A 17,608-nucleotide genomic window follows, 5' to 3' on the forward strand; every position below is an offset into this window, starting at 1 on the left:
ATTCTGTGCTTACTTTGCTCGCAGTATGCGCCCACGTAACCCTGGCGACAGAAACATCGTCCGGTCACGAAGTCACAGTCAGCCTCGTTCTGGCACAGGCATGGATAATCACACTGCCGCCCGTAGAGTCCCAGAGGGCAGCCTGCAAAGGACACAAGACATTGCATAGAAGGTGTGAGAGAGGCCGAGAAGGCCTGTCATCCATTGAAAGATAAGTACGAGAAAATTGATTGCAGGAGTGATGGCTTTGCTGCTGGTGCTAGTCGCTATGATACCACAGTGATAGCGCCTGGGAGAGAGGGACTGATCCCTGGGGAACTCCTGAGAGAGAGGGACAGATCCCTGGGGAACTCCTGGGAGAGAGGGGCAGATCCCTGGGGAACTCCTGAGAGAGAGGGACTGATCCCTGGGGAACTCCTGAGAGAGAGGGGCAGATCCCTGGGGAACTCCTGAGAGAGAGGGGCTGATCCCTGGGGAACTCCTGAGAGAGAGGGGCTGATCCCTGGGGAACTCCTGGGAGAGAGGGGCAGATCCCTGGGGAACTCCTGGGAGAGAGGGACTGATCCCTGGGGAACTCCTGGGAGAGAGGGGCAGATCCCTGGGGAACTCCTGGGAGAGAGGGACTGATCCCTGGGGAACTCCTGGGAGAGAGGGACTGATCCCTGGGGAACTGCTGAGAGAGAGGGGCAGATCCCTGGGGAACTCCTGGGAGAGAGGGACTGATCCCTGGGGAACTCCTGGGAGAGAGGGACTGATCCCTGGGGAACTCCTGGGAGAGAGGGGCAGATCCCTGGGGAACTCCTGAGAGAGAGGGGCTGATCCCTGGGGAACTCCTGAGAGAGAGGGGCTGATCCCTGGGGAACTCCTGGGAGAGAGGGGCAGATCCCTGGGGAACTCCTGGGAGAGAGGGACTGATCCCTGGGGAACTCCTGGGAGAGAGGGGCAGATCCCTGGGGAACTCCTGGGAGAGAGGGACTGATCCCTGGGGAACTCCTGGGAGAGAGAGACTGATCCCTGGGGAACTCCTGGGAGAGAGGGGCAGATCCCTGGGGAACTCCTGGGAGAGAGGGGCAGATCCCTGGGGAACTCCTGGGAGAGAGGGACTGATCCCTGGGGAACTCCTGGGAGAGAGGGACTGATCCCTGGGGAACTCCTGAGAGAGAGGGACAGAACCCTTTTGAAGTTTAGTCACTGTTGTAATGTAGGAAATGTGGCAGCCAATTTGCGCACAGCAAGATCCCACAAACAGCAATGTGATAATGACCAGATCATCTGATTTTTAGTGATGTTGGTTGAGGGGTAAATATTGGCCCCCAGGACACTGGGGAGAACTCCCCCCTGCTCTTCTTCCAATAGTGGCCATGGGATCTTTTACATCCACCTGAGAGGGGCAGACGGGGCCCTCGGTTTAACATCTCGTCCGAAAGATGGCACCTCCGACAGTGCAGCACTCCCTCAGTACTGGCGCTGGGAGTGTCGGCCGGGATTATGGGGCTCAAGTCTCTGGAGTGGGACTCGAACCCACGACCTTCTGACTTAGAGGCGAGAGAGAGAGTGCTACCCACTGAGACACAACTGACATTAACCATTGGCGGCCGTGCCTTCAGCTGCCCAGGCCTTAAACTCTGGAATTCCCTCCCTAAACCTCCCCGCCTCTCTCTCCTCCTTTAAGACGCTCCTTAAAACCAACTCTTTGACCAAGCTTTTGGTCACCTGTCCTAATATCTCCTTATGTGGCTCGGAGTCAATTTAATGCCTGATTTACCCTCCTGTGAAGCGACTTGAGACTTTTTACGACATAAAAGGTGCTATATAAATGCACGATGCTGTCTTCAACACTCAGAGTTGAGTGAAACTGGAAGCTAAAACAGTCTCAACGCTCAAGAAGCTCGACACCATCCAGGACAAAGCAGCCCGCTTGATTGGCACCCCATTCACCACCCTAAACATTCACTCCCTTCACCACTGGCGCATCGTGGCTGCAGTGTGTACCATCCACAGGATGCACTGCAGCAACTCGCCAAGGCTTCTTCGACAGCACCTCCCAAGCCCGCGACCTCCACCACCTAGAAGGACAAGGGCAGCAGGCACATGGGAACAACACCACCTGCACGTTCCCCTCCAAGTCACACACCATCCCGACTTGGAAATATATCGGCCGTTCCTTCATCGTCGCTGGGTCAAAATCCTGGAACTCCCTTCCTAACAGCACTGTGGGAGAACCTTCACCACACGGACTGCAGCGGTTCAAGAAGGCGGCTCACCACCACCTTCTCAAGGGGCAATTAGGGATGGGCAATAAATGCCGGCCTCGCCCACATCCCCAGAATGAATTTTTAAAAAAGGCTCCGTCAGTGAACCCTGAGCAGGCCCATTCGCGAGATGATTAGCCCCATTGACCGAGCAGGTCAGGTTTGGAGGCACTGTGGCTCCTTTCTGTCGCTATCTGTCCTCAGCAAACCTCGGTCCAGTAACTAATGAGACTCCTCCACTTACGCTGTGTACAGTACGTTCCAACCCACCCCTCTGTACATTGGCATTCACCGCTCACTGGGTTGCAGGTCCCTCCGTTCTCGCAGGTACACTGATGAATGCATCGCGGTCCCCAAAACCCAGGCAGACAAACTGTGGGGCAGAGAGTTCCAGAGTGATTACACAGAATGTACAGCACGGAAACAGGCCATTCGGCCCAACAGGTCTATGCCGGCGTTTATGCTCCACACGAGTCTCCTCCCTCCCGACTTCATCTCACCCTATTCCCCCTATCCTTCTATTCCTTTCTCCCTCGTGTGTTTATCCGGCTTCCCCTTAAATACATCTCTGCTATTCACCTCAATCACTCCATATGGGAGCGAGTTCCACATTCTAACAGTTAGTTTATAATTTAAAGAGAGAGAGAAGGCATTGCACGATACATTTCAAGAAACAGTGATATTCCCTGGCCCAAACAGCAGCCAAATTAACATTTACCAGCTGAGATTCTTCAATCAATGTCATTTAACCAACACGCGCAAATCATCAGTGTTAACAAGACTGATCATTACACAAAGTGACAGCTGTATACACTGAACAGTGTGTTACACAGGGAGAGAGCTGTATACACTGAACAGTGTGTTACACAGGGAGAGAGCTGTATATACTGAACAGTGTGTTAAACAGGGAGAGCTGTATATACTGAACAGTGTGTTACACAGGGAGAGAGCTGTATACACTGAACAGTGTGTTACACAGGGAGAGCTGTATATACTGAACAGTGTGTTACACAGGGAGAGAGCTGTATATACTGAACAGTGTGTTACACAGGGAGAGAGCTGTATATACTGAACAGTGTGTTAAACAGAGAGAGAGCTGTATATACTGAACAGTGTGTTACACAGGGAGAGAGCTGTATATACTGAACAGTGTGTTACACAGGGAGAGAGCTGTATATACTGAACAGTGTGTTACACAGGGAGAGAGCTGTATACACTGAACAGTGTGTTACACAGGGAGAGAGCTGTATATACTGAACAGTGTGTTAAACAGGGAGAGCTGTATATACTGAACAGTGTGTTACACAGGGAGAGAGCTGTATACACTGAACAGTGTGTTACACAGGGAGAGCTGTATATACTGAACAGTGTGTTACACAGGGAGAGAGCTGTATATACTGAACAGTGTGTTACACAGGGAGAGAGCTGTATATACTGAACAGTGTGTTACACAGGGAGAGAGCTGTATATACTGAACAGTGTGTTAAACAGGGAGAGCTGTATATACTGAACAGTGTGTTACACAGGGAGAGAGCTGTATATACTGAACAGTGTGTTACACAGGGAGAGAGCTGTATACACTGAACAGTGTGTTACACAGGGAGAGAGCTGTATATACTGAACAGTGTGTTACACAGGGAGAGAGCTGTATACACTGAACAGTGTGTTACAAAGGGAGAGCTGTATATACTGAACAGTGTGTTACACAGGGAGAGAGCTGTATATACTGAACAGTGTGTTACACAGGGAGAGAGCTGTATACACTGAACAGTGTGTTAAACAGGGAGAGCTGTATATACTGAACAGTGTGTTAAACAGGGAGAGCTGTATACACTGAACAGTGTGTTAAACAGGGAGAGCTGTATATACTGAACAGTGTGTTACACAGGGAGAGAGCTGTATATACTGAACAGTGTGTTAAACAGGGAGAGCTGTATATACTGAACAGTGTGTTACACAGGGAGAGAGCTGTATATACTGAACAGTGTGTTACACAGGGAGAGAGCTGTATATACTGAACAGTGTGTTACACAGGGAGAGCTGTATATACTGAACAGTGTGTTACACAGGGAGAGCTGTATATACTGAACAGTGTGTTACACAGAGAGAGAGCTGTATATACTGAACAGTGTGTTACACAGGGAGAGAGCTGTATATACTGAACAGAGTGTTACACAGGGAGAGAGCTGTATATACTGAACAGTGTGTTAAACAGGGAGAGCTGTATATACTGAACAGTGTGTTACACAGAGAGAGCTGTATATAGTGAACAGTGTGTTACACAGGGAGAGCTGTATATACTGAACAGTGTGTTACACAGGGAGAGAGCTGTATATACTGAACAGTGTGTTACACAGGGAGAGAGCTGTATATACTGAACAGTGTGTTACACAGGGAGAGAGCTGTATATACTGAACAGTGTGTTACACAGGGAGAGAGCTGTATATACTGAACAGTGTGTTAAACAGGGAGAGAGCTGTATATACTGAACAGTGTGTTACACAGGGAGAGAGCTGTATATACTGAACAGTGTGTTACACAGGGAGAGCTGTATATACTGAACAGTGTGTTAAACAGGGAGAGCTGTATATACTGAACAGTGTGTTACACAGGGAGAGAGCTGTATATACTGAACAGTGTGTTACACAGGGAGAGAGCTGTATATACTGAACAGTGTGTTACACAGGGAGAGAGCTGTATATACTGAACAGTGTGTTACACAGGGAGAGAGCTGTATATACTGAACAGTGTGTTAAACAGGGAGAGAGCTGTATATACTGAACAGTGTGTTACACAGGGAGAGAGCTGTATATACTGAACAGTGTGTTACACAGGGAGAGAGCTGTATACACTGAACAGTGTGTTACACAGGGAGAGAGCTGTATATACTGAACAGTGTGTTACACAGGGAGAGAGCTGTATACACTGAACAGTGTGTTACACAGGGAGAGAGCTGTATATACTGAACAGTGTGTTACACAGGGAGAGAGCTGTATATACTGAACAGTGTGTTACACAGGGAGAGAGCTGTATATACTGAACAGTGTGTTACACAGGGAGAGAGCTGTATATACTGAACAGTGTGTTACACAGGGAGAGAGCTGTATATACTGAACAGTGTGTTACACAGGGAGAGAGCTGTATACACTGAACAGTGTGTTACACAGGGAGAGAGCTGTGTACACTGAACAGTGTGTTACACAGGGAGAGAGCTGTATGTACTGAACAGTGTGTTACACAGGGAGAGAGCTGTATATACTGAACAGTGTGTTACACAGGGAGAGAGCTGTATACACTGAACAGCGTGTTGCACAGGGAGAGAGCTGTATATACTGAACAGTGTGTTACACAGGTAGAGAGCTGTATATACTGAACAGTGTGTTACACAGGGAGAGAGCTGTATATACTGAACAGTGTGTTAAACAGGGAGAGAGCTGTATATACTGAACAGTGTGTTACACAGGGAGAGAGCTGTATATACTGAACAGTGTGTTACACAGGGAGAGAGCTGTATATACTGAACAGTGTGTTACACAGGGAGAGAGCTGTATATACTGAACAGTGTGTTACACAGGGAGAGAGCTGTATATACTGAACAGTGTGTTACACAGGGAGAGAGCTGTATACACTGAACAGTGTGTTACACAGGGAGAGAGCTATGTACACTGAACAGTGTGTTACACAGGGAGAGAGCTGTATGTACTGAACAGTGTGTTACACAGGGAGAGAGCTGTATATACTGAACAGTGTGTTACACAGGGAGAGAGCTGTATACACTGAACAGTGTGTTACACAGGGAGAGAGCTGTATATACTGAACAGTGTGTTAAACAGGGAGAGCTGTATATACTGAACAGTGTGTTACACAGGGAGAGAGCTGTATGTACTGAACAGTGTGTTACACAGGGAGAGAGCTGTATATACTGAACAGTGTGTTACACAGGGAGAGAGCTGTATGTACTGAACAGTGTGTTACACAGGGAGAGAGCTGTATATACTGAACAGTGTGTTAAACAGGGAGAGCTGTATATACTGAACAGTGTGTTACACAGGGAGAGAGCTGTATATACTGAACAGTGTGTTACACAGGGAGAGAGCTGTATACACTGAACAGCGTGTTGCACAGGGAGAGAGCTGTATATACTGAACAGTGTGTTACACAGGGAGAGAGCTGTATATACTGAACAGTGTGTTACACAGGGAGAGAGCTGTATATACTGAACAGTGTGTTAAACAGGGAGAGAGCTGTATATACTGAACAGTGTGTTACACAGGGAGAGAGCTGTATATACTGAACAGTGTGTTACACAGGGAGAGAGCTGTATGTACTGAACAGTGTGTTACACAGGGAGAGAGCTGTATATACTGAACAGTGTGTTAAACAGGGAGAGCTGTATATACTGAACAGTGTGTTACACAGGGAGAGAGCTGTATATACTGAACAGTGTGTTACACAGGGAGAGAGCTGTATACACTGAACAGCGTGTTGCACAGGGAGAGAGCTGTATATACTGAACAGTGTGTTACACAGGGAGAGAGCTGTATATACTGAACAGTGTGTTACACAGGGAGAGAGCTGTATATACTGAACAGTGTGTTACACAGGGAGAGAGCTGTATATACTGAACAGTGTGTTACACAGGGAGAGAGCTGTATATACTGAACAGTGTGTTACACAGGGAGAGAGCTGTATATACTGAACAGTGTGTTACACAGGGAGAGAGCTGTATATACTGAACAGTGTGTTACACAGGGAGAGAGCTGTATATACTGAACAGTGTGTTACACAGGGAGAGAGCTGTATATACTGAACAGTGTGTTAAACAGGGAGAGCTGTATATACTGAACAGTGTGTTACACAGGGAGAGAGCTGTATATACTGAACAGTGTGTTACACAGGGAGAGCTGTATATACTGAACAGTGTGTTAAACAGGGAGAGAGCTGTATATACTGAACAGTGTGTTACACAGGGAGAGAGCTGTATACACTAAACAGTGTGTTACACAGGGAGAGAGCTGTATACACTGAACAGTGTGTTACACAGGGAGAGAGCTGTATACACTGAACAGTGTGTTACACAGAGAGAGCTGTATATACTGAACAGTGTGTTACACAGGGAGAGAGCTGTATATACTGAACAGTGTGTTACACAGGGAGAGAGCTGTATACACTGAACAGTGTGTTACACAGGGAGAGAGCTGTATACACTGAACAGTGTGTTACACAGGGAGAGAGCTGTATATACTGAACAGTGTGTTACACAGGGAGAGAGCTGTATACACTGAACAGTGTGTTACACAGGGAGAGAGCTGTATACACTGAACAGTGTGTTACACAGGTTGTATGTTGGAAGCCTGTGATTGTTCGCCCCCCGCACCCCTCCCTGACCGCATGGATCGACAGAGCACCCCATCCCAGATGTCAGGTCTTGTCCAAAACCCCCAGAGTCCGGATCACAGGCGTGTAACCGGTCACCTGACTGAAACACCTTCCTCTTGTGACTCTCTCAGTGATACATTCCAGCACGAGGTCGTGATGTGGAACCCCCTTTGTGGGGTTTAACCCCTCTGTACCCCGAGGCCCGGTGTCCATAGGCTCTCCCAGCTCCCAGCAGCTCACTCAGCAAACCTTACCTTCCTGTGCTGTCGCACTCCGTCCCGCACCTACCCACTGCCTGATTGCGGGCACTGCCTGCTGCCGCAGACCTGGGAGGTAGAACGAATCCCTCCTGTGTTTCTGCGTCCCGCTAGATTAGAATCATACAACACCGGATGTGGCCATTCGGCCCATCGTGCCTGTGCTGGCTCTTTGAACGAACTCTCCAATTAGTCCCACTCCCCCCCTGCTAATTTTTCCCCTTCAAGTATTTATCCAATTCCCTTTTGAAAGTTATTATTGAATCTGCTTCCACCGCCCTTTCAGGCAGCGCATTCCAGATCAGAACAACTCGCTGCGTAAAAAAAATTCTCCTCATCTCCCCCTCTGGTTATTTTCCCAATTATCTTCAATCTGTGTCCTCTGGTTCCCGACCCTCCTGCCACTGGAAACAGTTTCTCCTTATTTACTCTATCAAAACCCTCATGATTTTAAACACCTCTATCAATCTCCCCTTAACCTTCTCTGCTCTAAGGAGAACAATCCCAGCTTCTCCGGTCTCTCCACATAACTGAAGTCCCTCATCCCTGGTACCATTCTAGTAAATCTCCTCTGCACCCTCTCCAAGGCCTTGACATCCTTCCTAAAGTGCGGTGCCCAGAATTGGCCACAATCCTCCAGCTGGGGTCTAACCAGTGATTTATAAAGGTTTGTCTTAACTTCCTTGCACTCTGTGAGGTACAGACAGAGCTGCGATTAGCCGATAGACACTCACGCTGCTTGCAGTCTGGTCCGGCCCACCCTAGCTGGCACCAGCACTTCCCATCGTATGGGCTGCAGGTCCCGTTGTTCGCACAGCTGCAGACTCCGAAACACTTCTTGCCAAACCGGCCGGACGGGCAAACTGAAGGAGAGAAGGAGATGTTAGGGCTTCCTCGGATACTTGGGGAAGTTCGGACAAAGGGGAAAGAGCGAGAGACAAACAGAGAGAGAGAGACAGAGAGAGAGAGTCAGAGAGCGAGAGAGTCAGAGAGAGACAGAGAGAGACTGAGAGAGTCAGAGAGAGAGAGAGACACAGAGAGAGCGAGAGACAAACAGAGAGAGAGAGAGAGAGAGAGTCAGAGAGAGAGAGAGAAACAGAGGGAGAGACAGAGAGAGACAGAGAGAATCAGAGAGAGAGAGACACACACAGAGAGAGCGAGAGAGTCAGAGAGAGAGAGAGGGAGACACACAGAGAGAGAGAGAGAGTCAGAGAGAGAGAGGGAGACACACAGAGAGAGCGAGAGAGTCAGAGAGAGCGAGAGAGAGTCAGAGAGAGAGAGAGAGATACACAGAGAGAGAGAGACAGAGAGAGAGAGACAGACAGACAGAGAGAGAGAGACTGACAGACAGAGAGAGAGAGACTGACAGACAACACCAACCTGCATTTATATAGCGCCTTTAACGTAGTAAAATGTCCCCAAGGCCCTTCACAGGAGCGTAAATCAGACAAAATCTGACACCGAGCCACATAAGGAGATATTAGGACAGGTGACCAAAAGCTTGGTCAAAGAGGTAGGTTTTAAGGAGCGTCTTAAAGGAGGAGAGAGAGGCGGAGAGGTTTAGGGAGGGAATTCCAGAGCTTAGGGCCCAGGCGGCTGAAGGCACGGCCGCCAATGGTGGAGCGATGGAAATCGGGGGATGCGCAAGAGGCCAGAATCGGAGGAGCGCAGAGATCTCGGAGGGCTGGAGGAGGTTACAGAGATAGGGAGGGGGGGCGAGGGCCATGGAGGGATTTGAAAACAAGGATGAGAATTTTAAAATCGAGGCGTTCCCGGACCGGGAGCCAATGTAGGTCAGCGAGCACAGGGGGGTGATGGGTGAACGGGACTCGGTGCGAGTTAGGATACGGGGGGGCAGCAGAGTTCAGAATGAGCTCAAGTTTACAGGAAGAATGGATCCCTTGGTGAGGTACCGGAGGGTGGCCGTTTTCCAGTGAGAGTCACTGGGAGGTGGAGAGGGAAGGAAAATTAGGGAAAGAAAAGGGCTCATTAGTGAGCAGGTTACCTTGGTTACAGAGCAGGCCGGTGAAGCCTGGGGTACAGTTACAGCGCCCACTGACATGATGGCAATGGTTGCTGCTGTGGACACACTTGGGACACGTTTGACTGCATTGGTTTCCATAGTAACCAGGAGGGCATGCTGTAGAAAAAAATAATGAGGAGTTAATAAAAAAGGAAAGTCAGTGTAAAATACCGGACACTAAGCCTATCCTAGTACACGGGGAGGGGGGAATGGAGGCTAACCATCTAGTGCCAGCCGTGGCTTAGTGGATGTCTCTCTCTCTCTCTCTCTCGCCTCGTGGGTTCGAGCCCCCACTCCAGAGACATGAGCCCCACAATTCAGGCCGACACTCCCAGTGCCAGTACTGAGGGAGTGCTGCATTGTCGGAGGTGCCGTCTTTCGGATGAGACGTAAAACCGAGGCCCCGTCTGCCCCTCTCAGGTGGACGTAAAAGATCCCATTGGCAGAATGGCTCTTTGTGGGATCTTGCTCTGCTGCACCCCTCCCCCTCCATGACAACAAGCGACTACGCTGTAGCAGTAATTCATTGGCTGTCAAGCACTTCGGGACGCCCTGAGGATGTGAAAGGCGCTATAGAAATGCAAGCTGTAACTTTACCTTCCTTCGGGGCCTAGTAGGGTGGGTCTTTTTGGGGCCAAGTTGACTTCAAAGATGGTGATCCTGCCAATGGGCGATTAGGAATGCATCGAACCCTGGCAGCGGAGGAAATCTGGGCCAGAGGGGGGTGGAGCTATCACTGGAGGGGGTGGAGCTATCACTGGAGGGGGTGGAGCTATCACTGGAGGGGGTGGAGCTATCACTGGAGGGGGTGGAGCTATCACTGGAGAGCTTGGAGCTATCACTAGGAGTGGAGCTCTTACTGGGGGGGTGGAGCTAACACTGGGGGGGTGGAGCTATCATTGGGGGGGGTGGAGCTATCACTGGAGGGGGTGGAGCTATCACTGGAGGGGGTGGAGCTATCACTGGAGGGGGTGGAGCAATCATTGGAGAGCTTGGAGCTATCACTAGGAATGGAGCTCTTACTGGGGGGGTGGAGCTAACACTGGGGGGGGCGGAGCTATCACTGGAGGAGGTGGAGCTATTATTGGAGGGGGTGGAGCTATCATTGGATGGGGTGGAGCTATCACTGGAGAGCTTGGAGCTATCACTGGGAGTGGAGCTCTTACTGGGGGGGTGGAGCTATCACTGGGAGGGGTGGAGCTATCATTGGGGGGGTGGAGCTATTATTGGAGGGGGTGGAGCTATCATTGGATGGGGTGGAGCTATCACTGGAGAGCTTGGAGCTATCACTGGGAGTGGAGCTCTTACTGGGGGGGTGGAGCTATCACTGGGAGGGGTGGAGCTATCATTGGGGGGGTGGAGCTATCACTGGGAGGGGGAAACCTATGATTGGGTCTAGATAACCCTACAATGGATAATGGGGAGGGTGGTACCATTTGTACAAACAGCGGGAGGCTTACACAGGACCATAGAAATATAGGAATATAAGACATAGGGCATAAGGACATAAAATATAGAACATAGGAACGTAGGAACATGGGTCATAGGACATAGGGACATAGAACACAGCACATATAACATAAAACATAGGAACATACGACATAGGAACATACAACATAGGAACACAGGACATAGGAACATACGACATAGGAACATACAACATTGGAACATAAGATCGTACGACATAGGAACATAGGAATGTAGGAATTGCGGGATTGAAAAAGACCACTGTCCCCCTGGTTCTCCTTCTACCGTCCTGGTAGTCGCTGGTACACTGATAATGGACTTGTTGACCGGTCTCTCAATGAGTCTACAACAGAGCCAGACATGAGGTGAGGGAAGTCCCAGGGGTGGGGAACTCTGGGAACCGTCACTTACCAACACTCTATGTTGGTCATCCTCTAGGTCCTAGCTGCTTAAACTCCGGCACACTGCACAATTTGGGTGAGGGGGGGGGGTGAAGGGGTCCCTTATATTGGCACTGCCAATGCGCCCGTAAGGACCCTGGGTTTGGATACCTTGGGGTGTCCCTATAGTGTGGACTCCATACTGGGCAAACAAACTCTACTGCTCTGGGTTTCGTATTAGTTTGGGCGGGAGACCCTTCAGCTTGGGCCTAAGTTCTGAAATGTCCCATTACCCAAAAAACAATCCTCCACATATATAGGAGTGCTGAACCAGCACTGACACTCCCGGTGCCAGTACTGAGGGAGCGCCGCACTGTCGGAGGTGCCGTCTTCCGAATGAGACGTTAAACCGAGGGCCCCGTCTGCCCCTCTCAGGTGGACGTAAAAGATCCCACGGCCAGTATTGGAAGAAGAGCAGGGGGGAGTTCTCCCCGGTGTCCTGGGGGCCGATATTTATCCCTCAACCAACAACACTAAAAAAACAGATTATCTGGTCATTATCACATTGCTGTTTGTGGGATCTTGCTGTGCGCAAATTGGCTGCTGCATTTCCTACATTACAACAGTGACTACACTTCTAAAAAGTATTTCATTGGCTGTAAAGTGCTTTGGGATGTCATGAGGTCGTGAAAGGCGCTATAGAAATGCAAGTTCTCCCTAACATGAAGGAGAGGCTGTCGGCCTCCACGGATACTCACGGCGCTGGCAGCTCGAGCCTCTGTACCCCGGCGGGCAGACGCAGGTCCCGTTCTCCCGGTGGCACCGTGCCCCGTTCTGGCAGTGACAGGCCAAAGCGCAGTCCCGGCCCCAGCGGCCTGGCTCGCAGACACGATCGCAACGCGGGCCTGCCGATCCCAAAAACACAAGAGGTTCTGCGTTAACTTCACGGTCACTTCAACCAGAGGAGACGGTCACTAACGGCCGAGTATAGCAACGGCCAGAGAGGAAATGATTGGGTAATTTCTCCCTTCAATCACGTCTGGAGACCGCCCTGCTGTAAGTGACTGGGATCGAATTTATGCACGTAAGTTCTATTCTGTAACTATTCCCCACTCATTGCATTTTGCTGGAATAATAATCCTGCTTTTATCGGGAGAAGTTGCTGTAGTTTCAGTATGGGTTCTGTTTGCTGTAGTTTGTAGAGAATCTTTTTAAATAGACTCTGTTTGCTGTAAAATCGACTGTTTGCTGTTTGCTCAGTGAATTGACTCTGCTGTAAAATAGTCTGCTGTAAAATGAACTCCATCTGCTGTAAAATCGATTGTTTCGTAAAATAGACTCTGTTTGCTGTAAAATAGAAACATAGAAACATAGAAAATAGGAGCAGGAGCAGGCCATTCGGCCCTTCAAGCCTGCTTCACCATTCAATATGATCATGGCTGATCCTCTATCTCAATACCATATTCCCGCTCTCTCCTCATACCCGTTGATGCCTTTTGTGCCTAGAAAACTATCTAGCTCCTTCTTAAATATATTCAGTGACTTGGCCTCCACAGCCTTCTGTGGTAGAGAATTCCACAGGTTCACCACCCTCTGAGTGAAGAAATTTCTCCTCATCTCAGTCCTAAATGTCCTACCCCGTATCCTGAGACTGTGACCCCCTCGTTCTGGACCCCCCAGCCAGGGGAAACATCCTCCCTGTATCCAGTCTGTCGAGCCCTGTCAGAATTTTATATGTTTCAATGGGATCCCCTCTTACTCTTCTAAACTCGAGTGAATACAGGCCGAGTCGACCCAATCTCTCCTCATACGACAGTCCTGCCATCCCAGGAATCAGTCTGGTGAACCTTCGCTGCACTCCCTCTACGGCAAGTATATCCTTTCTTAGGTAAGGAGACCAAAACTGCACACAATACTCCAGGTGTGGTCTCACCAAGGCCCTGTATAACTGCAGTAAGACATCCTTGCTCCTGTACTCAAATCCTCTTGTAATGAAGGCCAACATACCATTTGCCTTCCTAACTGCTTGCTGCACCTGCATGTTTGGTTTCAGTGACTGGTGTACAAGGATACCCAGGTCCCTTTGTACATCAACATTTCCCAATCTATCACCATTTAAACAATACTCTGCCTTTCTGTTTTTCCTTCCGAAGTGATTAACTTCACATTTATCCACATTATACTGCATCTGCCATGTATTTGCCCACTCACTCAACTTGTCTAAATCACCTTGAAGCCTCTTTGCATCCTCCTCACAACTCACGATCCCACCTAGTTTTGTGTCATCAGCAAACTTGGAAATATTACATTTGGTTCCCTCATCCAAATCATATACTGTGAATAGCTGGGGCCCAAGCACTGATCCCTGCGGTACCCCACTAGTCACCGCCTGCCACCCCGAAAAAGACCCATTTATTCCTACTCTCTGTTTCCTGTCTGTTAACCAATTTTCAATCCATGCCAGTAAATTACCCCCAATCCCATGTGCTTTAATTTTGCACACTAACCACTTGTGTGGGACTTTATCAAAGGCCTTCTGAAAATCCAAATAAACCACATCCACTGGTTCTCCCTTATCTAGTCTACCAGTTACATCCTCAAAAAACTCCAGTAGGTTTGTCAAAAACTGACTTCCCTTTCATAAATCCATGTTGACTTTGTCTAATCCCGTTGATATTTTCTAAGTGTCCTGTTATCACATCCTTTATAATAGACTCTAGCATTTTCCCTACTACTGATGTTCGGCTAACCAGTCTGTGGTTCCCTGTTTTCTCTCTCCCTCCTTTTTTAAATAGTGGGGTTACATTTGCCACCCTTCAATCTGCAGGAACTGTTCCATAATCTATAGAATTTTGGAAGATGACAACCAATACATCCACTATTTCCATGGCTACCTCTTTTAGTACTCTGGGATGCAGATTATCAGGCCCTGGGGATTTATCGGCTTTCAGTCCCATTAATTTCTCCAGCACTTTTTTTTACTAATGCTAATTTCCTTTAATTCCTCCTCACTAGACCATTGGTTCCCTAGTATTTCTGGGAAGTTATTTGTGTCGTCTTCCATGAATTGCTCTGCCATTTCCTTGTTCCCCATTATAAATTCTCCCGTTTCTGACGGTAAGGGACCTACATTTGTCTTCACTAATCTTTTTCTTTTTACATACTTGTAGAAGCTTTTACAGTCCACTTTTATGTTCCTTGCAAGTTTATTCTCATACTCGATTTTTCCCTCTTAATCAATCTCTTGGTCCTTTTCTAAACTGCTCCCAATCTTCAGGCTTCTTACTTTTTCTGGCAACTTTATATGACTCCTCTTTGGATCTAATATTATCCATAATTTCTTTTGTTAGCCACGGTTGGGCTGCTTTTCCTTTTGTGTTTTTGTGCCAGAAAGGAATGTATAATTGTTGCAATTCATGCATTTGTTCCTTAATAGACTCTGTTTCCTGTAAAATAGACTGTTTCCTGTAAAATAGACTCTGTTTCCTGTAAAATAGACTGTTTCCTGTAAAATAGACTCCGTTTACGGTCAAATAGACTCTGTTTCCTGTAAAATAGACTCTGTTTCCTGTAAAATAGACTCCGTTTACGGTCAAATAGACTCTGTTTCCTGTAAAATAGACTGTTTCTGATAAAATAGACTCTGTTTCCTGTAAAATAGACTCTGTTTCCTGTAAAATAGACTGTTTCCTGTAAAATAGACTGTTTCCTGTAAAATAGACTCTGTTTCCTGTAAAATAGACCCTGTTTCCTGTAAAATAGACTCTGTTTCCTGTAAAATAGACTCCGGTTACGGTCAAATAGACTCTGTTTCCTGTAAAATAGACTGTTTCCGATAAAATAGACTCTGTTTCCTGTAAAATAGACTGCGTTTACGGTCAAATAGACTGTTTCCTGTAAAATAGACTGTTTCCGATAAAATAGACTCTGTTTCCTGTAAAATAGACTGTTTCCGATAAAATAGACTCTGTTTCCTGTAAAATAGACTCTGTTTCCTGTAAAATAGACTCTGTTTCCTGTAAAATAGACTGTTTCCTGTAAAATAGACACTGTTTCCTGTAAAATAGACTCTGTTTCCTGTAAAATAGACTGTTTCCTGTAAAATAGACTGTTTCCTATAAAATAGACACTGTTTCCTGTAAAATAGACTCTGTTTCCTGTAAAATAGACTCTGTTTCCTGTAAAATAGACTCTGTTTCCTGTAAAATAGACTGTTTCCTGTAAAATAGACACTGTTTCCTGTAAAATAGACTCTGTTTCCTGTAAAATAGACTGTTTCCTGTAAAATAGACTCTGTTTCCTGTAAAATAGACTCCGTTTACGGTCAAATAGACTCTGTTTCCCGTAAAATAGACTCCGTTTACGGTCAAATAGGCTCTGTTTCCTGTAAAATAGACTGTTTCCGATAAAATAGACTCTGTTTCCTGTAAAATAGACTCTGTTTCCTGTAAAATAGACTGTTTCCTGTAAAATAGACTCTGTTTCCTGTAAAATAGACTCTGTTTCCTGTAAAATAGACTGTTTCCTGTAAAATAGACACTGTTTCCTGTAGAATAGACTCTGTTTCCTGTAAAATAGACTGTTTCCTGTAAAATAGACTGTTTCCTGTAAAATAGACACTGTTTCCTGTAAAATAGACTCTGTTTCCTGTAAAATAGACTGTTTCCTGTAAAATAGACCCTGTTTCCTGTAAAATAGACTGTTTCCTGTAAAATAGACTCTGTTTCCTGTAAAATAGACCCTGTTTCCTGTAAAATAGACCCTGTTTCCTGTAAAATAGACTGTTTCCTGTAAAATAGACTCTGTTTCCTGTAAAATAGACCCTGTTTCCTGTAAAATAGACCCTGTTTCCTGTAAAATAGACTCTGTTTCCTGTAAAATAGACCCTGTTTCCTGTAAAACAGACCCTGTTTCCTGTAAAATAGACTCTGTTTCCTGTAAAATAGACCCTGTTTCCTGTAAAATAGGCTGTTTCCTGTAAAATAGACCCTGTTTCCTGTAAAATAGACCCTGTTTCCTGTAAAATAGACTCTGTTTCCTGTAAAATAGACCCTGTTTCCTGTAAAATAGGCTGTTTCCTGTAAAATAGACTGTTTCCTGTAAAATAGACTCTGTTTCCTGTAAAATAGACGGTTTCCTGCAAAATAGACTCTGTTTCCTGTAAAATAGACTCTGTTTCCTGTAAAATAGACTCTGTTTCCTGTAAAATAGACTCTGTTTCCTGTAAAATAGACTGTTTCCTGTAAAATAGACTCTGTTTGCTGTAAAATAGACTCTGTTTCCTGTAAAATAGACTGTTTCCTGTAAAATAGACTGTTTCCTGTAAAATAGACTCTGTTTGCTGCAAAATAGACTCTGTTTCCTGTAAAATAGACTGTTTCCTGTAAAATAGTCTCTGTTTACTGTAAAATAGACTGTTTCCTGTAAAATAGACCCTGTTTCCTGTAAAATAGACTCTGTTTCCTGTAAAATAGACTCTGTTTCCTGTAAAATAGACTGTTTCCTGTAAAATAGACTGTTTCCTGTAAAATAGACTCTGTTTCCTGTAAAATAGACTGTTTCCTGTAAAATAGACTGTTTCCTGTAAAATAGACTCTGTTTCCTGTAAAATAGGCTGTTTCCTTTAAAATAGACTGTTTCCTGTAAAATAGACTCTGTTTCGTGTAAAATAGGCTCTGTTTCCTCTAAAATAGACCCTGTTTCCTGTAAAATAGACTGTTTCCTGTAAAATAGGCTGTTTCCTTTAAAATAGACTGTTTCCTGTAAAATAGACTCTGTTTCGTGTAAAATAGACTCTGTTTCCTGTAAAATAGACTCTGTTTCCTGTAAAATAGACTGTTTCCTGTAAAA

At 46.7% G+C, this 17,608-nt stretch overlaps 1 protein-coding gene across 2 annotated transcripts in view; it reads right to left on the reverse strand.

Moving 5' to 3' along the window:
* LOC137306715 (multiple epidermal growth factor-like domains protein 10) overlaps nucleotides 1-17,608 on the reverse strand; it is a 196,256-nt gene that overhangs the window by 16,353 nt on the left and 162,295 nt on the right. The window contains exons 14-18 of one of the 2 annotated variants that reach the window (XM_067976074.1): nucleotides 12,517-12,663; nucleotides 9,894-10,028; nucleotides 8,623-8,751; nucleotides 2,497-2,625; nucleotides 14-142 (exon numbers count right to left, since the gene is read on the reverse strand). In XM_067976074.1, coding sequence (XP_067832175.1) covers nucleotides 14-142; nucleotides 2,497-2,625; nucleotides 8,623-8,751; nucleotides 9,894-10,028; nucleotides 12,517-12,663 — 669 coding nt within the window. The remainder of the gene's footprint in view (nucleotides 1-13; nucleotides 143-2,496; nucleotides 2,626-8,622; nucleotides 8,752-9,893; nucleotides 10,029-12,516; nucleotides 12,664-17,608) is intronic. The other variant, XM_067976075.1, reaches the window with a different exon arrangement.

The sequence above is a fragment of the Heptranchias perlo genome, chromosome 44 (assembly GCF_035084215.1).
Source record: "Heptranchias perlo isolate sHepPer1 chromosome 44, sHepPer1.hap1, whole genome shotgun sequence".
NCBI classification, from domain to species: Eukaryota; Metazoa; Chordata; class Chondrichthyes; order Hexanchiformes; family Hexanchidae; genus Heptranchias; species Heptranchias perlo.